Genomic DNA, 23,572 nt, shown 5'->3' with positions numbered 1-23,572 from the left:
CACACTGTAAATTTGGCCCCCGAGAGAAAGTTTGTGAGTACCCATGTACAAAAAGAATCGGAGATGTGAGTTTCCAAAGTTTAAGGCAATCAACAAAAAGAAAACACAAAGCACAAATTAATGTTGATGGTAGCAGTTCCACCCTATACTCATACAAGTGCAGGATGGAATGCTTGGTGTTTCCTAGCTGAAAGAGAGCTTGCCTAAAAATTCCATTGACTGTGGCCTAACATTAGCAACCCCTTGAATTGCTCAGGGAATTCTGTCAAGTGATAGAAGTATTGCAACAAGACAAGAGGGAGAGAACAAAGGGAGGATGAATTACACCCCTTTCTATGTTCATCAATAAACTGTGGATGTGAAGATTGTGGCATATACCTTTAAGGCTCAAGCTATGTACAGATAAAAAAACCTGTGTTGACCATTCACATTTGATTCCAAGGACTTTTAAATGAGTCTTGGCCTCATTACCATGGATAGGGCTAAGATTGTTGATATGAGTTGGCCAGATTATCACAATCATTTGTTGCCAAAGTTTTTGCAATTGTTTAATGATTGAGAACATTATATGTTGGAACCAGTTCACAAAGGCACGGTGAACTATAAAAATTAGTACTGCTGTATAACCCTTCTAAATAATTGCCTTGGTGAATTAGCCCCAAGAAACTAAAATGGGAATACATTGGAATGTTTAAGGATTATTTATATACAAGCAGTACAAAGAGAAACAATTATGCCCTCTTTGTACTTTTACAAGAGGGGAGCTGGATGTTTCAGGGTTTTCACAAGGTATGAAAAGTACGTAAAAGAGTCTTGCTGTAGTTTGACATCCCATACTCATAAATGCCTCTGTGAATAGCCCCCTTTGTATGTAACTCGGTGCCATTGTTGAATACTCTTTTTAATCTTGACACTGGGTGGCATATTAGCAAGAACCTCGATAAAATTATCGCCGTTTTAGCGGCAGGAAACTGCCGCTAAAACGGCGATAATGGGCTTGCTAATATGCGTTATAGAATTCCAATAGCAGCCCAGGTTAGATGTGCAGGACATCTAACCTGGGCTTCTATTGGAATTCTATAACGCATGTTAGCAAGCCCATTATCGCAGTTTATGGGGCAGTTTCCTGCCGCTAAAACGGCAATAATTTTAACGAGGTTCTTGCTAATATGCCCCCAGGTTCCTTAATTGTAATGTGCTTCATCTCGACTTTACCATCATCCCTTTTAAGCTAAGTCTGGACTGCTCAATCAAGCAAACAGCGAAATAAAAATATCTGAGGGGCATTGCTGTTGTCTTATCTACTTATGTATATATATATGTATATGCATGCATGATATTTCTCTAGTGCAAATCTAGTAAAAGGTTAGCAGGCTACTGTACATGATCAAAGGTAATCTTAAAGTCAGTGAGGAGTAGGAGAGGAAACTGAGATGTGGACCGTTAATGCATTGTGATGTAGTATTCTTTGAAGATGTGAGTCTTCAACTCTTTTTTAAATTGGAGTAGCGTTTGGGCAGTTCTGGTGGGTATAGGGATGTTATTCCACATCCTGGCTGCATAGATCAAAAAGGCCTATTGTCTTCTTTTTTTCTTTTTTGCAGTTCTTAGCCTGCAGTCTGAGGGTGTCCTGGCTGCAGGTGTGCCAAGAGATGGTGACCTTGTTTTCAAGATAAGTATGAGTGCTGATTGTGATGGCTTTGTAAATGATGCAGCTGGTTTTGGAGATGGTGCGGCTGACACGTGGAGCCAATTTCTCTTGCTATCTGCACATTTTAAACCGTGTGGATTTGTTTTTGAGTGCAGCCACGCTAGTGCTAGGACTGACCTGACTTAGTGACTGATCCTAGAGCACTTTGCGGAATGTCTAACTATTAATACTAGTCCATTGAAAGGCAAAAGCAGAAACAGAGCTGTCCAGGTTATACTGTAAATGGGTAATTATCGAGTTTTATTAAACAGTTTTGTTTCCAAAAAGTCTAAAGTACAATAGCATGTAGATTAGCAGCTCTACATGGAGAGCCAGACTCGTTGTATTACATCATATTTGACATAGGAGACATATAAAAAAGACTGTGTTACATTTGTTCATGTTTTCAGGTTCAAACTAAAACACAGGTAATTTAGCCAATAATGGCTACATTTACAGTAGGATACTGATTAAGTATTTTATTTTTCAAACTTATGGTGTTCATTGCCAGAAGCCATACCCCAGTTGCTCAGTGAGATTATGGCATATTTGGCTTGGAATCACGGAGACCTCCTCTCATGTTTTAATAACTCAGCCTGCCAATTCCAGGCTTCCAAACTTTAAAGGGATTATCTACTTTGCCCTGGGAATAGGGAGGACAATTACAAGAGGCTGCACATCTGTCAGTTGGGAAACTTAACCACTTTGCTCTTAAAAGCAAGTTTGGTCCCTTCCAGACTTCTTTCATTTTCTCTTCTGTTAGATAATCCCCTGAGTAGAACAGCTAAGGTCATAGGATTTTTTAATACACTGAATTAAACTGAATGTCTGTGGCTCGATCATGGAAGCAAGAGAGAACATTGCAACACTCTAAACAAAAAACAATGGGATTATTCACAAACCACATTTTTTTGTTAACATTTTAGTACTACAATAGTACTAAAAACGTTCTACAAAATGCTAATCACAAAACTACATGCACAGCTTATGCCACTGCCTTGGAGCCCTTGACTCACTCAAGGTTTAAGTGATGCAGGTCCATTTTTTCTCACACAGGCAGGGGAAAAGCAGGGAGAAAAGGCAGCACAGCAAGGCAGGAGTCCTGCAAAGCAGCAGTCCAGCAGAGACGCAGTCCTTCAGCAGCATAGCCTTCTTCGTCCAGGCAGAGTCTTTACAGGTCCAGTATTATACTGAAGCGTTGGTGTCTGAGGTCCAGTACTTATACCCAGTTGTTCCTATGAAGTGAGGGAGAGTTCAAATACACCCAGTTGAAGCGCACAGAGGCCTTTCCATCCTGGCTACATACTCACTACAGGGGGAGGGTATACAGCCTTTTGAGTGGTGATAGGACACAGTCTATTCAGGTGTAAGTGAGGATGTGTCCAGCTCCTCCCTCCCATCCTTCCAGGATTGCCCATCAAGTCACACCTAAACTCCCATAGTGTGTGGCTGTCTAGGGGGACTACACAAAGCCCAACTGTCACCCACCCCAGACATGTGCTCAAAGACAGGCAGAATGCATCAACTGGTTAAAGTAAGAAAATATCAACTTTCTTTAAATGTCATTTTCAGAATTGTAATTTAAAATCCGACTTCACGATAAGTTAGGATTTTAATTTAGAATCCCAGAGACACCAAACTTGGAAAGTGTATCTGTTCACATTTGGAAATTACCAATCACACTTTGACAATGGAATAAGGTGATCCCAATGTTATCCTGTGGGAGAGATAGGTCTTGCAGCAGTAAATAAAACCAATGTAAGATTTTTTCACTATCAGGACATGTAAAATCCAAAAGTACATGCTCTGCGTTTTAAATACATTGCACCCTGCCCCTCAGGGATGTTCAGGGCATATCTTAGGGGTGACCTATATGTACAAAAAACGAAAGGTTTGGGCCTGGCAAGAGGTTTATCTTGCCATGTCTACATGAGAGTGTAAACTGCACACACACAGGCACTGCAGTGGCAGGCCTGAGCCATGGTTAGTGGGCTACTTAAGTGGGTGGGTCAATATGTGCTGCTTCCCACTATTAGCATTTAGTGTGCAGGTCCTGGGCATATGTTGTGCACTTTACTAGGGACTTCTAATTAAATTAAATATGTCATATTGGGATGATTCAATGTTACCATGTTTAAGGGAGAGAGTACATGCACTTTAGCACTGGTTAGCAGTGCTAAAGCGCTCATAGTCATAAGGCAAGAAAAACGCGGTCAGAAAATATGGAGGAGGAAGACAAAATGTCGGAGGTAAGACCCACCTAAGGCTCTCTGGTCTAACACGTGCCCCCCTCCAGTTTAAAGTGTGTGGTGAGCTACCCAAGCCCCCCCCCCTGGGAATTGTCATCGCTATGGCGGAAAAACCTGGAGAGACCATCAGCATTCGTATAATCTGGCCCCATGCGGTGTTCCACTATAAAGTCCATTCCCTGTAGTTTGGGATTGTCAGCCCTCATCTGCATGAGGCATCTGAGGGACTGTGTGTGTGACAACCAGGAAGTGATTCCCAAACATGAATGGCCTCAACTTCTTTAGGGCCCAGACCACAGCTAAAGCTTCTCTATCAGTTGCAAGCCATCTCTGTTCCCATGGTAATAGCATCCTGCAAATTAATGCTATGTGTTGTACTAGGCCCTCTTCAACTGTGCTAAAACCTCCCCTATTCCATGCTCTGAAGCATCCGTCTACATTATGAATTGTTTGGAGAAATTAGGTGCCTTGAGTACGGGTGCTGTACATATGGCTTCTTTGAGGGTATCATGCTCTCTGACAAACCTCTGTCCAGATCACGAATCTGCATAATATGGCACTTACAGGCTTTGATGGTGAAGCTGCCTGTTGCAGGGCCTGAAGCATCTCATGAAGTTATGCATGGGTTTCCTCCCAGCTGGAACTGTAGATCAGCAATATTGTCTAAGTCTGTAGCACAAAAGGCCTCCTTACCAGCCAGGACCCTGTCAACCAACCTTTGGAAAGCATGCTTCAAGCCAAAGGGCATCACCCAAAATTGAAAATGGACTTCTGGGATTGAGAATCCTGACCCCTCTTTAACCCACTCAGTCAGAGCGTTCTGCCACTAGCCTGAGGTCAAATCAAAAACACGGAGGAAATCGGCAGCGCCCAGCCTGTCATTGTGTTCATTAGCTCTTGGGATAGGGTGTGCATTAGTCCTGGTGACGGAATTGAGTCCTCGGTAGTCCACACAGAACCAGAGTTCTGGTGTTGCACCCAGTGGGGCAGTCTTTGGTACCAGACCCATAGGGCTGGACCAGGGAGTGTTGGATTGCCAAATCACCCCTAATGTCAACTTCTTGGAGACTTCCCCCTTGATGCTGACCCTCACCCTGCCTGACAACCTGTAAATGTTGTTTTACACAAGTAAGTTGTCACCTGTGTCAATATCGTGGAGGTATGTGAGTTCAGGGGATAGTGAGAACAGCGACACAAACTATCCCATAGCTTGCAATAGTCACTCTGCTATTCTGGGGTCAGAGTGGAAAGAAGTTGACACACTCCACTGACCCATCATGTTTCTGTGCAGAGAGGAGGTCAGGGAGAGACCCACTATCCTCTTCCACTCCCTCATCTGTCACCAGGAGCATGCTCACTTCTGACCTCCCATAGTGAGACTTTAGGTGGTTCACATAGGGCACCCTTATGGTGTTCCTGGGGGTCTGGAGGTCTACCTAGTTGGTGGACTCCCCATTTAATTCCTTTATGTCATATGGGCTGATGCAGCAGTCCTGAAGAGCCCTGGGTTCAACTTCTTCCATGACCCATACTTTCTGGCCAGGCTGAGACTTCACCAGAGTAGCCTTCGGGTCATACCAGAGCTTTATGACTTCTTGAATGGCATCCAAATTACTTTTTGCCTTTTTTCCAGATGTGATGCATCTAGTTGTGGAGAGCAAGCATGTAGCTGACTACATCCAGATGGGGGGTGGGTTCTGGGAACTTGCTCCCATCCCCCCCTCCCTGACAAGGCTCACAGGTCCCCTAACAGGGTGGTCATTGTGGAGTTTCAAAGGGACTGCACCCTATTCCTTTCGGTGGCACCTCCCTATATGCAAAGAAAAAGCATGGCAAGAGGACATCCCACTTATGGCTCATGGATTCAGGCAGGTCCATAATGATGCCCTTTAAGGTCTTGTTGAATCTCTCTAAAAGACCACTGGTTTGGGGATGATAGGATGTGGTGAACTTGTAAGTTACACCAAACTCATCGCACATGGCCTTCTGAAGGAAGTGACCTGATTAGGGTCACCTGGGTCACTTGCTACCACTTCTCAGCCTTCCATACAAATGTAGAATCATCAAACAGTAGAGAATACAAACGAAATATATTTATTTAGATACACTTTAGCGGAGCCCAGTCTCTTAAGATTGCTGCAGAGGCACTGACATCCGCAAACATGGAGATACATTATGTACAATTCAGAACCAATGAAAGCACACCCATAATGGAATTTTCCAGGCAGATCCAGTTAAACAAAGAAGTACAGAAGGATAGGTTTCAATTCTAAGGCAGGGCACACACTATCTCCTACCCAAGGTCACTCTGTCCGTGCCCACCACTAGACTAGTGGGAGAAGGCCTCTATCTAGTGGGAAAGGTTTGCACTAATAAGAGCAGTGTATTCATTAGCAAAGCAAAGACCAACCTAGGGAAACAAAATTCCCCACAGGTTGTGTCTCATGAAGAAATTAAAGATTAGTATCGATCATGGTCCAAAATGGCACCCAAACATAAAATGGTGCTGGGAATGCTAGCTTAAATAGAATAATACGCAGACAAAGTAACAAACACATTTTCATTCCAACAGAGCCTTCTTTTAGCATGAGCTAACAATTTTTATGAAATGATCACAGAAAACATCACATTTCTAAGGACAAAGGAGCATCAGTATTAAGAGCAGGTCATGTAGTCAGTATCAGGGATGAGAGACTGCAAGTAAAGATGTAGCCTCAAATATAACTTCATCAATCTGCATCAAATTGTCAATATCCTTTTGTATCATTTGCGGCATTAGTATCATGAATTGACATTTTCTGTTTGGGAATGAGGATATTGACATAATGGGAGCAACAATCTGGGAGACATTGTATGCAGAAGCAACATGTAAAGATGATACCAGCAACCACAGCCAAGAAAATGAGGATCTTCCAAACCCAGGATGTTAGCATGTTCCAAAACCACCGCGACAGAGTCCAAGTGCCTGTTTCTTGGTGTATCTCAGCTGATATTCTATGTAATATTTGTATAGCTTAATAAGCATTGGGAGCGTTATCAGGGATATAAACACAACAGCTACTTCCAATGACGTGACAGGCCACTCCTCTATCTGCAAGTTTAACGTCTAACACCATCATGTTCTGCAAAGTGACTAATCTCATAGCCTGGAGCTCAGCAGTGATATTTGTTATTATCCCAGCAGTTGTTTTGATAACCCCTTCAACAACGCTTGTTAATTGACGAATTGGAAGTCTATTAGCCATGGGACTCAAAAAAGGTAGCATGCCCGTCATAGCATCTCCAAATTGCTGTGCGGTGGTGTATGTCTGATCTATATCCTTTGTGTCAACAACCCTTTTGGCTCTGGGCAGGAAGGTACTTCTACGTTGCAGCTGAGGATTTTAATGATAATTAGACAGGGCAACATATACAGGGGGCAGAAGGAAGGAGAGATTACATGTACCCGACCATCCCCTCGGGAGCCAGATGTGAGCTTGTGACCCACAAACAAAATAGACATTATGGGGCAGGATCAAAGGTGGACTATTATTTGCAATCAGCTATAAGTAAAATTACATCTACTCTCCCCCAACTTTATCTTACCTGTACGCTGGGCACAAAAACTAGCTGTCGTGTTGACCACTGACACAGGTATCGGCTTATCTTCAGTAAGATTTTGACCTCGGAAAGATTAGAAGTACTCAGAGGTGTTAAACCATTGGAAATCAGCCATTTCCATTCTTAACCAGGCGTATCCTTCACCCTATGGTGCATTTTCAAACATGAAAAAAGTGCCTCCAATAGATATTGAAAGCATTCCCTGGCGCTCCACTCTGAGGTCTATTTCAGCAAATTACAAGGAAAAAATTCATACAACGTTTTGTTTGAATAAAGTCTTATTCTGTATTTGTGAATAAAGTTTAAAAACATCTCTTCTTCAATTATAAAGTTCATTGAACGATGTTAAAAGTAGCAATAACACATATTGAGTCCGATGCATTTCGGGCTACTTGCCCTTCATCCGGGACCATAGGTGTTATTCTTGTGTGTCTGGTTCGAACTCGGAATTATTATACGCGTTAGCGTTTCTCTTGTGTTTCAAACGGGTTCTTGTGCGCGTCTGGCGCGAAAAACGATACTGGCTGTCAGCATAAATATTGACAACCAGTCTCTCGCTCAGTTCACAAGCTCGGACAAGGGCGGCTAACTCAGCTGCTTGGGCTGTCTGATACGGGAATCATGATGTCTCTATGACTGTACGCAATGTGGAGATAGCATAAGCAGCAGTTGTAGTGCCATCTGGTAATTAAAACAAGAGCCATCAACATATAGTTCCCCTTGCGGGTCAGATAAGGGAACATCAGTCAAGTCTACACGTCCCTTCGTCTCCTCCTCCGCCTGGAAGATACAATCATGTATATCAATGTCATCACTCTCAGAAGGGAGGGGCAGTAACGTGGCAGGATTCAGAGTGGCACATTCTTTAATCGTGATGTGTTTTGCAAACAGGGTTAATTCATAGCAAGTCAGATGTGCACTAGTGAGGTACTGTGTCTTTGTTTTATTCAAGAGTATCCGCAGCATGGGGTACCATGACCGTGAGATCAATATCAAGTACGAGTCCAACTGATTGCCTTATTGAGGCAGCCACAGCTGCGATAGAGTACTCCCATCTCATACGAAAATCCGGTGTTGTGAATTTCATATGAGATGGGAGTACTATACCTATCGACTGCGGAGGTATTTTAATACACTATACTACACTGGAATTTCAACTGAATAAGGCCAAGTACTGTGATATTTAGATATTGTACATGGAGTGTCTCTTGATGACTGAAATTAGGACACTGATAATTATAAACTAAGCCCTGATGAAGTCCTGTTTAACTAAATGGACAAAACACGTGTTGGTATGAAGCTGTTGTTGACCAAGAATATGTACAGAAGAATTGTTCAAGGAATAAGAGAGTATGTCTGAATAAAAGACATTGGACATTAACATATGACAATATACTTGTGATTTAATTGTGGAGTACTTGGAGCCTATTTTGAATTTAACTGAGAAGAAGACTTCTGTTTGTCTACTCCCTTTTGAGGTTGATTAGGTGGCTCTACCTCCTCCTGAAGCACCATATTCAAATAATTGTACTTTCTACGGACAACTGTTTACCAGATTGGAGTGTGCGCCATTTACCCAGCCACCAGGTTCAAAGTAGAGAAATAAGCACACAGCCGTTGCTTATCTCCAAATTTTTGTGTTAAAACAGAAAGCGCACAATCAGCCGTCTCATCGACGTATAACACAAACGGCTTGCTATAGTTAGGTGTGCCAAGCACAGGAGCCAAACAAAGTGCAGCCTTTAAATGCTCAAAAGACTTCTGACATTCAGGTGTCCAGGGCAGGGGCTCATGCACATCTTTAGCGGTTAGTGCAAGCAGGGGTTTGGTTAGTAAGGAGTAGTTAGGTATCTACTGCCTACAGTAGGAAGTGATACCTATGAAAGCGCGCATATCTTACTGAGTCTGTGGAATGGGCATTTTAACAATGATACTGATGCGCTCAGGAGTCAGTCTCCTACCCTCCTTCGACAGTGGGTGACCTAAATAGGTGACCTCCTGTCGACAATACTGAACTGTAGAAAGGGAAACTTTATGTCCATGGTATGCCAAATGCAACAACAACTTAACTGTACTGTCCCTAAAACCTTGTGCTGTGTCAGAAGAGATGAGCAAGTCATCAATGTACTGTAGCAATACATTACCTGTGGGTAGCAACAAAGAATCCAACTGACCTTTCAGTGCCTGACTGTAGATACTCAGACTTTCTGTATAGCCTTGACTAGCGCGACAGAACCTAAAACTTCTACCAGCTAGAGTGAACCTAAACAGATATCTGCTATCACAATGAATAGGAATACTGAAGAATGCATTTTTCAAATCAATGACAGAAAATAATTTAGCAGAAGAGGGAATCATTCTCAAAAGAGTGGTGATGTCAGGAACCACTGGAAACTGGTAAATCACAGTTTTATTAACTTCACGCAAATCGATCACAAAACGATGAACATCTTCATAATCATCAGTGGAACTTCGGGGTGCCCTTTTAAGAATTGGAAGATTAGGGCTATTGCAAATATTAGCAGTGGTCTACTCAACCACTCCCTTCCCAATCAAATCCTGCACGATCTGCAATAAGGGTCGCTCTCCTGTCTGCGGTATTTTATATAGAGGGATACAAGGTAAAATGGCACCATGCTTAGCGCGTATCTGCAACAATCCCACATCTGTGTTACCTGTTGCCCACAGAGTGGGTGAAAGATCTTTAACTTCAACAGGAAGGGACGCATCTTTGGACAGACACTGCTTAGCGCTCACCATATCCGGACCCATTGTCATTGAGACATCTGCTGGGGAACAACAAATTGTGGCATGCAACTTTTTCAATAAATCCAAACCCATCAAATTTTCCCCACAATTAGATGTCAGCATGAATGGCGAGTCCACAGTGAAATGACTGATGGTCAATGCAAAAGGTTTTGGAATGGGCTTACAACCGGTACACCAGAAAAACCTACTGAAACATTATTATGGCCAGACAGAGCCGCCCCAGGGACCATATTTAGAGAAACAGAACTTTTTGTTGCAACTGTGTCCACCAAAAATTCCTTAGTTGAACAGTATGAGCTCCAATTCAAGTCAAATATCTTGGGGGAACTGTCGCCTTTATAGTGTGCCACATTACAATCAGATGAAGAAGAATGTCAAGAATTTCATAATAAGTAGTACCATTGGGGTTACTTTTTAAACAGCCACTGACAATGTTCCTACAGATTGTAGTACTCAGTTTAGGATACTCACCCTATAACGTGATCTGAGAATGACTAGTGTAAAGCCAGATCCAATAAACTGCCTCTTTTGCATGTATTAATGTAATCAGTTGCAGACTGCAGTAGCCTATATTGATCTTTGGGGAAATTAAACAGAAATCTACTCAATAAAAGCATACCACATTATAGGCATGACTGGTAGTATCCAGTATTTAGTTGAATCCATAGGATTCTTTTACATCAGCAATACAAACATTTTGTGCCCTGTGCAATATTTCAATGTAGATATCTTATTCCTTCTATCTTCTACCTGTTGTAACTGTAAATTGTTTTCCAAACCTGTCTGGCATGATGCCATTGCATGGACAGCATATTCAGATCTCAGATAAAGAATACTATGCTTAGAGAGATTCTTTACCTAGTTAATATGTACCCATATCTCACGCACACAAGAACTAATTTTAGTCAGTGACATCATGGAATACTCTTAGATTGTTATTGGAACATTTCATGAGCTCTTGTCAGTTTACATTGTGGACTATTGTTTTAAACCTCTGTCCGCCACAAAATAAATGTATTATCTCCTTTCTGGAATACTACAGAGTAATATGTATGCATGTATGTATGCGTGTACTTATTCATTTATGCATGTATTCAGAGATCTTCGGAGAGGAAGGGGAAGACCATTCTTTGTTCATCCAAAAGCAACAATATCACTAATTAAATCATGCAACACTCTCTTGTAGGTACTTGAGCCAATGCTGGGACCTACATGGACTTCAACACACTGAACAATGACGTAAGATTTATTTCTTCAACACCATTTTTGAAATGACTGCCAGGGGGGACCACTCAAAAGTTCCAGCACCATATAAGAAAGGAGAAGTTAACAAAACAGTGAGGGCCTATTTTAGATTTAAATAGTTTGTCCCCTGTCCCAAAATAGTTTTTTCTATTTGAGAGAGGTTCCCGAGGGGTTATGATTACAGCCAAAAATATAGATTAACAAAGAACTTTAATTTCTCCATAAATGAGGCAGCTGTGTAATCTCAAATAAATTCTCTTTGGCCTGATAGCCTACCATTCATAACTCACATAGGCACGGCAAGACAGACTGGGCATTTCCTTGAAGGCTGTTTTTAGGTCAAAGTCTACCAGACAGCACAGCTGCTAAAGACATCTTGGTGACATTCAGAAAGATGACCTAGGAATGCAATCAGCCTGTTGCCTACCATTGACTTTGTGGTTTGTAACTCACTTTTTATGGTTTTCTATTTACAGGCTTTATTTGCTTTAGGGTTCCAAGCTTGAGTTTGTCCCTCCCATTACCAAAACCTTGTTTATTGTATTCTTCAACAAATTTGCTTTCTCTAGGCCTTTAAAGCTTGTTCTTATCTTGTCACATTTTTGTGCCTTCAAAGACAGAGATCAAATGTCAAGCTGACTCTGCGGAGAAAGCTTTTTGTTTACTTTTCTTTCTCTGACTACAAAGTGAATTTATTGAGCATCCATGGAAGAGTAGAGGGGGTTGGATTTTTTTTAACACACAAAAAAAATGAACTGTGCTGATATTTCAGAAGATATCAGAATTAGTATTGATCAATCAATCAATCAAGGGTTTGTTAAGCACGACTACTGACCCGAAAGGGTCTCAATGTGCTGGGGGTGGGGGGGGGGGGGTTGGTGCCCGGTTTCAGGGTGTTACGGTGCTTCAGTGAAGATCCAGGTCTTGAGAGCTTGGCAATTTATGGTGTCTGTCGGAGGTGGAGAGGGTGGGTGTTTCATGCCTTAGCCACAAGGAAGGGGAAGGAGCGTCCTCCTGTTCTGGTCTTTGTGATACGTGGTACTGTTGAAAGAGAAAGCTGGGCTGAGCGGAGGAATCTTTGGGGTGTGTGGAACGAGAGGCAATGGTTCATGTACGCTGGTCCGGTGTTGTGGAGGGCTTTATGGGCGTGGTCGAGGAGCTTGAAGGTGATTCTCTTCTCCACTGGGCATTTCCTTGAAGACCTTTCCCTCGCCACCGTCCCTCGCATCAGGAGAACGACGACTGGCAGCAGATAATTCTCCTACCTTGCCGCCAAGTACCCTCCCCATCCTCCTACGGCAGACCGAAGACCTACTAACCTTCAGGAGGCTACTCAAGACCTGTCTGTTCGAACAGTAGCAGCACCCCCCCCCCCCCCCAGCACCTTGAGACCCTCACAGGTGAGTAGTGCGCTTTACAAATGTCCTGATTTATTGATTGATTGACTGACTGATTCTTGACGGGGAGACAGTGTAGTGTCCATAGGAGTTGGCTGGTGTGGCAGTGGCGCAGTAGGTTAAGGACTCTCCTAGCAGCAGCGTTCTGGATACTCTAGAGTTTGGGGTGAGGTTTTTGTTGATTTTAGAGTGCGTTGCCGTAGTCCAGACTGCTGGTGATGAGGACGCGAGTAACTGTTTTCCTGTGTATGAGGGGAGTCCATTTGAAGGTCTTTCGGAGGAGGCGGAGGGAGTGGTAGAAGAAAGAGGTGACAGCGTTGATCTGGCATCCGTCTTGAGTTCGGAGTCCAAGATGATTCTGAGGTTGCAAGTATGCTGCGTGGGGGAGGGTGGGTTCCCGAGGGCAGGAAGCCACCAGGTGTCGTACCCGGCGCCCGCGGACCCATGATGAGTACTTTGGTTTTGTCCGTGTTTAGTTGTAGGCAGCTGTTCTTCACCCACTTGGCAACTGTTTCCATTCCTTCTTGAAAGTTGTGTTTGGAGATGTTGGGATCGCGGTATAGGGAGAGGATGAGTTGGGTGTCGTAGGCGTACGATACGATATTGAGTCTGTGTTATCTGGCGATGGATACGAGCAGGACCATGTAGTAGCTGAACAGGGTGGGGCTAATGGAGGATCCTTGCGAGATTCCGCAGGTGGTCATAGTGGGTTCCGAGAGAAAAGGGGGGAGTCTGACCTGCTGTGTTCTGCTGGAGTGGAATGAGCAGATCCAGTCAAGGGCCTTGTTCCGGATACCTGCGTCTTGGAGTCTGCAGGCTAGGGTATGGCGTGAGACTGTGTCGAAGGCAGCAGAGATGTCCAGGAGGATGAGGGGAACAGTTTCTCCTAAGGAGATCGGTCTATAGTTCTTGAGGTCGGTGGGGTCCACCAAGGGTTATTTCAGGGGAGGATTGAACTTGGCGTGTTTCCAGTCGTCGGGGAAGGAGGTGGTCCCAAAGAAGCGGTTAAAGATTTAATAAAGCTTGGATCTATGATGTCTGCACATCAGACATCATAGATGTATGATGTGGTGGAGACAGGGGTCCGTGAAGGCCCCGGAGTGGTTTGACATCATAGTCTTCAGGGTGTCTTCAGTGCTGAAGGCGGTCCAGCAGTCGAGAGTCAGCTGCATGTTGTAGGGGATGGCGGATGTGGGTTCCGCATGGAGTTTGTTGTCATCTAAATTGTCGTAGATGGTCCTGATTTTGAGATGGAAGAATTTGCTGAGTCTGTCGTAGAGGTCCTGAGACGGTGGGATGTCTGTAGTCTTACTGTTGGGTTGGTCAAACTCTTTGATGATGCTGAAGAGTTCCTTGCATTTGTGTGCGTGGGTGGAGATTCTTTCCTAGAGTGTTTTTTTCCTTGAGTGTCTAATGAGTTTGAGGTGTGCGGTGGTGGCTGCTTTGAAGCTGTCAAAGTCATTTGTGGTTTTGGAGCTCCTCCATAGCTTTTCAAGGCGTCTGCAGGTTTGTCTACATTCTTGTAGTTTGGTGGAGAACCAGCTGGCATTCTTGGTATGGGGAAAGGATGTTTTTTTGTGGGGGTGATGGGGTTGGCACAGTCAGTGATCCAGTTGTGTAGGTTACTGTGGCGGTAGTTGGGTCGTCATCTGTGGTGGTTGGAGAGGAGCTTCTGAGGGTGTTGGTGAGTTGGAGATCTTGTTCCAATTCCTGCACTGCAGCTGGTGAGGCGGTTTACGGGTCTTGTTGGTTTTGAGGTGAAGTGGATGCAACAATGGCCCGTCAAGGGAGTTCAGAGGTGTGTCTGAAGATGATGGGGTTTCCTGCCGTGAAGATGGGGACGAGGGTGTGTCCCGCTGAGTGCATTGGTACGATCTGTTTGAGTCCAATATTGTGGATGTTGTCCAGGAGGGTGGTGGAGTAGGAGTCTTGGAGGTTGTAGAGGTGGAAGTTGAGGTGTCCCAGCAGAGTCTAGTCAGTGGTGGTAATGGCTTGCACTGATGATGTTGGTGATGGAGTCAGAGAAGGGTGCCCGGGGTCTGAGGAGTCTGTAGATGAGGGTGCCCGAAGGGTGGTGGACAGGTTAGTCTGTATCTTGAAGTGGAGGTCTTCCATCAGGGCTGTGGGCCCTTCGGTGTGGGTGCTCAGGGGGTGGATAGACTTGTGAGCGATGGCAATGCCCCTTCTGGAGTGGTTGGGGCGGTCCTTCTGGGTGATCTTGTAGTCTTCGGGGATGGTGATCGTGTTGTCAGGTCCTTAGGTGGCATTCGTCCAGGTTTCGGTGAGGAAGGCAACGTCGGAGGTGGTGCTGTCGAGAAGTTCCCAGATTTCCGCAACATCCCTCTGGAGGGAGAAGACGTTGAGGAGGTTGCAATGCAGGGTTTTGGGAGTGACAGGGTTGCTGCTGGAGGGTGGAGGAGGGTCCTGGGTCTTGGTGAAGGGGAACGAGTGTTGGCAGGTGAAGGGTCTGTGGGTGTCAAGAGGTGAAGAAAGCTTGCAGTTATTGTTCTTGCCGGTGTTAAGTGCGTAGAGAGCTGAGGAGCTGTAGCGCTTGCACGTCGGAGGACCAGGGTTCCTGGCATTGGTCATGGTCAGATCACTGATGGGCGCACACGGGCTTGGCTTTGGCATACCTTTGGCACGCCAGTGGCACGGCTGCGCAGATGCTGGCTTTAAGTAGGGGTCGGGAGAGGTTTGTCACAGCTGGGACGCAGGAGCAGGAAGGTGTGGGAGGGGCCGCGGGGGCAGCAGAAGTGAGCAAAAAACATTGGCAGAAAGCGGGGAAAATAAAAAGTAAAGAGGATAGAAGAAAGAAAGAAGAAAGGGGGAAGTAAGTTAAAATGAGGAGGAGAAAGCAAGCAAAAATGAGATTAAGAGAAAGTGGGGGAAATAAAAAGTAAAGAGGAAAGAAGAGGAAGCAAGCGAAAATTAGATTTAAAGGGCAACAAAACAGGGCACTGACAGAAGAGATAAGAGCAGGGCGAGGCACAGGCCTTGAACCCCGGTCAGCCGGGGTCCAGGGAGGCAACATCACACAATGAAGTACATTTCTGTGGAAATTTGGAAGTGCAGAGGAAACAAATATTTGAATTCGATCAAAACACATCAATACATTTTGTGATGGCATTTGCACACATTATTGTTTGCAGTAAAGTCATATTTCGGTGCAAATGTAATGACCATTTGAATGGATAATGTGTTGTCTGTAGTGCTAGAGTGTTATCACACCGTGCATACTCCACATTACGCCACTCCGCTCTACTCCACTTAATGCCCTTCCACTCCATTGTAAGACACCCCACTCCTCTCTACAACATGCCAATCCACTCTATGCCCCTCCACTCTAAGGCATTCTACGGCACTGAACTCCACAGGACTCCAGTCTATGCCACTCACTCCATGACACAACATGCCACTCCTCTCTACATCCCTCCACTCCACACCTCTCCAATCTACCCCACTCTACTCCTATCTGTCCCACTCAAATGTACCCCAATCTACCCCACTCCACTTCGTTTCAACCTACTTCATTCTATTTTCCTCCAGTCTACCCCACTTCCATCTACCACTCTCCAGTCTATCCATCCCAATTTACCCACCCCACCCCATCATACCCCAATGTACCCCACCCCTCTCCAGTCTTCCCAATTCTAACCTAATGTACCCCAATCCACTCCAACAACCCAATCCACTCCAGTACCATCCAGTCTACCCCACTCCACTACGATCCACCTCACTCCACTCTGTCCTACTCTACTCCACTCCACTCTACCCCACTCCACTCCAATTTGTTTCACTGCACTCCAATTTACCTCACTCTACTCAATCTAACCCAATCAACCCCAATCCACACCAGTCTACCCCAATCCACCCCAATCTACAGCACTCCACTAAAATTGACCCCCCCACTCTGCTCCAATCTAACCCAGGAGAGCCCACTCTACTCCAATCTACTCCACTCCAATCAACCCCACTCCAAAATACCCTAATCCAGCCCACTCCATTCCAATCTGAACCGACTCAACTCCACTCCAATCTAACCCACTCTACTCCACTCCAATCTAACCCAATCCAATTTGCCCCACTCCATTCCAAACTCTGCTGCACTCTATTCAACTCCTCTTCACTCTAATCTACCCGTTCCACTCTAGTCTACCCCACTCCACCACAATCTATGCAACTCCAATCTACCACAATCTACCTCACCCCACTCAAATCTACCTCAGTCCTATCCACCCAATCTACCCCATTCCTCTCTAATCTACCACACTCAACTCCACTGTATTCAAATCAACCCCACTCCACTTCACTGCAATCTACCCCACTTGAATCTACCACACTCCGCTCAAATCTGCCCCATTTTGCTCCAACCTAACCCACTCCACCCCAAACCACCGCATTCACCCCACACGCCAATCTACCCCACTCCAATCTACCCATATCTTCTCCACTACAATCTATTTCACTCCAGTCACCCCAGTCTAGCCCACTTCATCCCACTCCACCTCACCCACTTCACCCCACTCTACCCCACTCCAATCTACCCCCCTCCATTCCAATCCAATGAACACCACACTACCCCACTCCAATCATCCCTCTTCAATCTACCACACTCCAATCTATCCCACTCCAATCTACCCCACTCCACTTTCCCCAATCTATCTCACCTCACTGCAATCTTTCCAACTCCACTCCACTCTACTCCACTCCACTCTACTCCAATTGACCCCACTCCAATATACCTCACTCTATTCCACTCTACCCAATCAACTTCACTCCAATCCGCCACATGTCACCCAAATCTACCCCACTCATGTAAATTCCTACCCACTCCACCCGCTCCATCCCACTTCAATCTACCCTACTTGACTTCACCCCAAACTACCCTACCCCAGTCTACCCCTTCCAGTCAACCCCACTCCAATCAGCCCTACTTCAGCCACCCCAATCTACTCCACTCCAATTCACCCCACCTTAACTACCCATTCTACTCTAATCTACCCCACTTCTCTCTAATCTACTCTACCATAATCCACCCAATCTATCGTACTTAACTCTATCTCACTTCACCCTAATCTACTCCACTCCAAACAACTCCTCTCCACTTCTATCTATCACACTCCACTCTATCTCACTCCAATCTACCCCACTCCACTACAATCTACCCCAGTCCACTTCACTCCACTCTTCCCCAATCTACCCACTGTAATCTACCCTAATATATCCCGCTCCACTCTACCCCAATCTATCCCTCTCCAATCTACCCCACTCCACAACAGACTGCCCCACTCCACCCTAATCTACTCCACTTCCCCATTCTCCCCAATTCAATCCACCCCAGTCCCCGATTTCAATCTATCCCAATCTACTCCACTCCAGTCTGCCCCAATCTACCCACTCCAGTCCACCCAACTCCACTCCAGTCTACCCTACTCTATCCTTATGTACTCCACTTCCTCCATCCTACCCAATTCAATCTACCCCTCTTCCCTACTCTAATCTACCCTAATCTACTCCACTCCACTCTAGTATACCCCAATATATCACACTCCACTCTACCCCAATCTACTCTGGTCTACCCCGTGCCTGTCTACATCATTCTAATTTATCCCAATTTACTCCACTTCAATCCACCCCAATCTATCCTAATTTATTCTTCCCCACTCCAATCTACCAAACTAATCTACCTAACTCCCTCACTACAATCCACCTCACTCCATCCCACTCCAATCTACTCCAATCGACCTCCCTCCATTCTACCCCACTCTACCCCAAGCCACTCTTCACCAATACATCCAACTGCACAAATACCCCAATCTACCCTCTCCAGCCTACCCTATCCTATCCCACTCCACACCACCAACTTTTAACCATACTAAACAGCAGTCACAGTGTTGTACATAATTGCTAAAACACATTGCCAATGGCATGGCTCTCGCATAGGTGAGAGCTATTGGCTTTGCCAGTGCTTGTTTTAGAGCAGAGTCGTGCTCCTAGTTCCTCTGCCACTTTCCTCACATCCCTGAGGTTAATAACAGCAGGCACAAGGAGGCTTCTTAAGACAGAGAGAAAGAGAGGGGGCGAAAGATAGAAAGTAGCAAGAAAGTGATCAGAAAGGAAGAATCAAGAGATGTTAGAAGGAGAGGGAGAGAAGGAATGGATGGATGGAATGAGAGATATTAGCAAGAAGTTGAAGGGAGTGGGACTTGTTTGAGCATTTTTGCAAGAGCTGCTTTGGTTTCTCTGTCTGGGCCTGCACATGGTACTATGTAATGTAATGTAATGTAATGTAAGGGACATTTCTACCGCGCAACTTCCACTCCAAGGAGTATCTTGGCGCTCACACAACTCAGATGGAGGAGTTGGAAGGGAAAAAGAGGTGTCCTGATTTCTGAACACACATTACACTAAGGTCCTGCAAATGGCATCAGGCAATGAGAAAATCCAAGTTTTCAGTGCCTTCCTAAAGGGGGCTTCTTGAGAGAAAAAATGCAAAAAAAAAGGAAGTTTGTTCCAGGCTCTAGTTCCAAGTACAAAAAGGGATTTGCCACCCTTTGTGGCTAGCTTGAAATGAGGTGGAGTAAGTAAATTCTGACTTGCAGATCTCAGACAATGCGCTGGATAATATCTTTTAAACCCATTATGTAAATAGGTTGGGCCTCGTTGGTGGAATGCCCTGAAGGTGATTAGAAGAAGTTTAAACAAGATTCTTTTACCTATTGGCAGCCAATGGAGGGTGTTTAGAGCTGCTGAGGCTGACGATTTACGGGGCAGACGCAGTACAAGGCGGGCTGCCGCGTTTTGGACCATCTGTAGTTTGTGGAGAACAGTTTTATTAGCTCCAACGTATAGTCCATTACAATAGTCCAGCCTAGAACTTATTAAGGCCACTGCAACTGTTTTCCTCGCTGATAGTGGAAGAAGATCAAAAAACTTCCTAAGTGCCTTTATGATTTGAAAGCACATGCCTGCTGCTGCTACAGCCTGGGGTTTAAAGGATACATGGTTGTCAAATTTCATGCCCAAATTGCGAGCAGATGCAATTGTATTGGGGGGCACTTCAGCATCCGTTGGCCAGCATGCTGTTGGGGAGAAAAGATTGTAATTCCCTAGAGGTAGGATCTCGGTTTTTCCGGCGTTGCACTTTAAATGGTTGTTGGTCATCCATTTAAAAATTGCTGCAAGGCAGTCCTTGAGGTCTTCCTCGGCACCTGGTCTCTCCTTATCCAACACCAATATCAATTGGGTATCGTCAGCATATGAAATAGAACTGATCTTGAATGACGCGATCAGTTTCATCAGTGGTACCATATATAGGTTGAAGAGAACAGGGCTCAAACTAGAGCCCTGCGGTACCCCTGAGCTGACGTTTTTAGCCTCAGATTGATATGGTCTAATACTGTTATTTGGCGTCTGTTGGTAAGGAAATTCCTACCCCTGCGGCAGCCAACCGGTCCACTAAGATGTTATGAGAGACCGTATCGAAGGCTGCCGACAGGTCAAGTAGGATAAGGACGGCCTTCTTCCCTTGGTCCATTGCTGCCCTTAATGTTTCTGTAGTGTATAGTAGGGCTGATTCGGTAGAGTGGTCTGACCGAAATCCTGACTGATTGGGATGGAGAACGTATTCTTCTCCAAAAAGTTAGTCAGTTGACTATTGACAAACTTTTCAGTCAGCTTAAAAAGAATGGGTAACAAGGAAATCGGGCGTAGGTTGGAAAGGGTAGTAGGATCGGCAAGGGCCTTTTTTTGGAGCGGCTTAACAGCTGCCAGTTTCCAATCATTAGGGATACTTGCCGTGGCTAGAGAGGAATTGATGATCTTGTTAATCATTGGATTAACCATCTACTACACAGTGTAGTGCTTCAGCTGTGTTCCTATTTATTGTTAAGAGAATATGTTGCAATACTGGGCATCAGTTTTTCCCAAATGAGTGTCCATGCAAAATATTGGATAGTAAGCCCAGGATGTATTGTTACTGATAGAATCCCTCAGGCTTAAGATGAACTGCTTTTGGAGTTGTGCTGTGCCTTGCATGTCCCATAACCTCCAGAAGGAAATAAGCATTGAGCTCAAACAATGCAATGCCTCTGTCAAAAAAGGTTGATCGTCCTGCAACAAAACTCGCTGTTCACATACTCTATGTACAGAAGGGGAAATGTAAAGTTACAGAAGGCAGATCCTCATCTGGCTCTGCAATTAACAAACTGTGCCACCCAACTTAGTGCAAGATGACCATCTCTGGATATCTATGCCATGCTCCACATGCAGCCATGGCCAAGGATATTGTAAGAAAATTCCTCCTTTTGGCATAATCTCCCCAATATTTGTGGACTGATGATGCTGGTTTTTTGACTCTGTGTACTGGGATCCTGCAAACCAGAAAACAATACATGTGCTTTGACCCCTAAAACATGTTCAATATGGCTATAATCCTGATTGGTAAATTGAACTTACTTATAAGTGCCAAGTATATGGTACAAAGTGCATGCAGGGCCTGAAAGTTAAATTTCACTAATGGAGTGCAGCACACATTGATTCACCACTAAACTGACAATGGAACACAAACAATAATGCAGGCCTGCCACTTGTAACTTGGCTGTGCAGGTGTAAACATGCAAATTCAACTTCTGACAGGCCTTAAACCTCCTTGTAAATATTAATAAGCCGCTCGAAGTAGGCCTTAAATCCCTGTAACGCAGGGTGTATTATATTTAAAAGTAGGACTTGTAAAAGCTAAATGTTAAGCATGTCCTTTTTTTTCAACGTGTTTATTTAATTTCATGTATATAACAAATCCGCATAGCACATATAACAGTAATGCTCCAGATCGGAGGAGGGAGGTCAGTTACAGCTTCATATCACAACATGCATGGTGCAATAAACATCAAACAAGATCAACAATCATGATCAAACATTTGTATCTAGCCCTGCTCCTCCATTTCATACCCCATGTAGCCCCCATTTCCTCCTTGATGTCACAATCTGATACCAGTTTATCCCCTCATCCACCAATGCTGGTGGGGCCACCCCTCTATCACACCTGATCACCAAAGCTGCCCCTCCACGTATCTCATCATACAAGAAATGGTCTAGCATGGTAAATGTTACCCCAGTCCTACTCAATGCCGCATCCGGCTCCATTGCATTATCATGGAGGACGTTCATCCAAGTGTGTCTCCAACTTTTCAAGGTAGTTAACCCAGCTATATAACAGATCCTCCCCACACCCTCTGGTACACAGCCTCCTATGTACTGCCAGGTCAACCACGACCCACTTGCACATTTCAGCACACCATCTACTGATTGGGTGCACCATAGATGATTTCCATGCCATTGTTATACATCGCTTTGCTAATATCAATGCCAAATTCTGGAACCGCACCAGGCCCTTTATTTTTTTAGTAAAGTATCCTAAATTAAGGAGGCACTACTATAGGTGAAACAGGCATCCCATTATCTTCACAATCAACTGAATGACTTGCTGCCAGAAGGGAGATATCAATGTACATGACCACACCACATATGCACAATCTAACTCCCCTGCCCCATGCCTTGGGCACTCCATAACTGCCCCTGGGTACATCTGCCCAATCCTCTTCAGGGTCATGGAATGCATGATGCAGGTATTGAAACTGGAGAAATCAGAATCGCGCATTCCATATCACCTGCCTAACTGATTGTAGACAATGAGACCACACCTATTCAGAATACCGACTGACAAGGTCTCCCATCACCAATACCTCAGTGTTACAGTTCCCCTGGCTTAATGCTGCTGCAATGTGGCATATAGGTAAGTAATGGCCTTAGCGCAATCCCACTGTTCAGTACCACAGCTAGCTAGCGGGTCCCTCAGTGTTGGGAGCTCCCTGTCGGAACCCCACGTCTTCCACATCATGCCCCTGAGGGAGGAGTAGAGAAGGAACTGTTCTGAGCCATGAACATATTCTAATGTCACCTCCTGAAGCCACAGAGACTTACATCAGACATCATGTCTACCCACGTACAAATCCCCACCTCCTCCCAGTCCCGAGTTCTATATGTCACCTGCAAACCTGCACATTATAGTATTGCCCAGATTGGGGGACTAGGGCTTTAGGGAGTGAACCTCACACCCCTACAAGTGTAGCACATCCACATGATTGTGCCACTCACAGCAGTGCACCATCTGAGGCCTTCATGGGTATGGGATCTGGCAGCTTGTGTACCAGGGGCCATCTGCCCAGTACGTGTAGCAAACTCAGCTGTGGAGCACAGGCATGCCATCACATCGGTCATTGAAGCTGGGCAGCTGCATAATACAGATCATAATTTGGGGTGCCAAAACTACCCTCCTCCAAAGGTGCATAAAGCTTGTTAAGTGCTACTCTTCGCCTACCATTGGGCCATATCAATTGTGTCAACAGATCCTGCAGTTCTTTAAAGAAGGACTCCCTCAGGACCAATGGGATGTCCACTCTGGGCTGCACTAAAATGTTAGAAACAACAATCCTGCCCATTGGCGACAGTGGAAAGCTGGTCCAAAAGGGCAGCGACTGGTGAATGGACATCATCAATTTGCCCAAGTTTCCTTCAAACGAGGCAGCTACTCATGGTACAATTGATCCCCAGATTGTTTATAG

The 23,572-nt window shown here is 44.9% G+C and overlaps 1 protein-coding gene across 1 annotated transcript in view; it reads left to right on the top strand.

The window, feature by feature from the left end:
• Window positions 1-23,572, top strand: part of LOC144790774 (uncharacterized) — a 297,756-nt gene that overhangs the window by 25,722 nt on the left and 248,462 nt on the right. The window contains exons 2-3 of the mRNA XM_078665469.1: window positions 1,605-1,640; window positions 2,747-2,867. Coding sequence (XP_078521595.1) covers window positions 1,605-1,640; window positions 2,747-2,867 — 157 coding nt within the window. The remainder of the gene's footprint in view (window positions 1-1,604; window positions 1,641-2,746; window positions 2,868-23,572) is intronic.

This window comes from Lissotriton helveticus, chromosome 11 (assembly GCF_964261635.1).
Source record: "Lissotriton helveticus chromosome 11, aLisHel1.1, whole genome shotgun sequence".
Classification (NCBI taxonomy): domain Eukaryota; kingdom Metazoa; phylum Chordata; class Amphibia; order Caudata; family Salamandridae; genus Lissotriton; species Lissotriton helveticus.
This window is presented reverse-complemented; position numbering and strand designations above follow the sequence as displayed.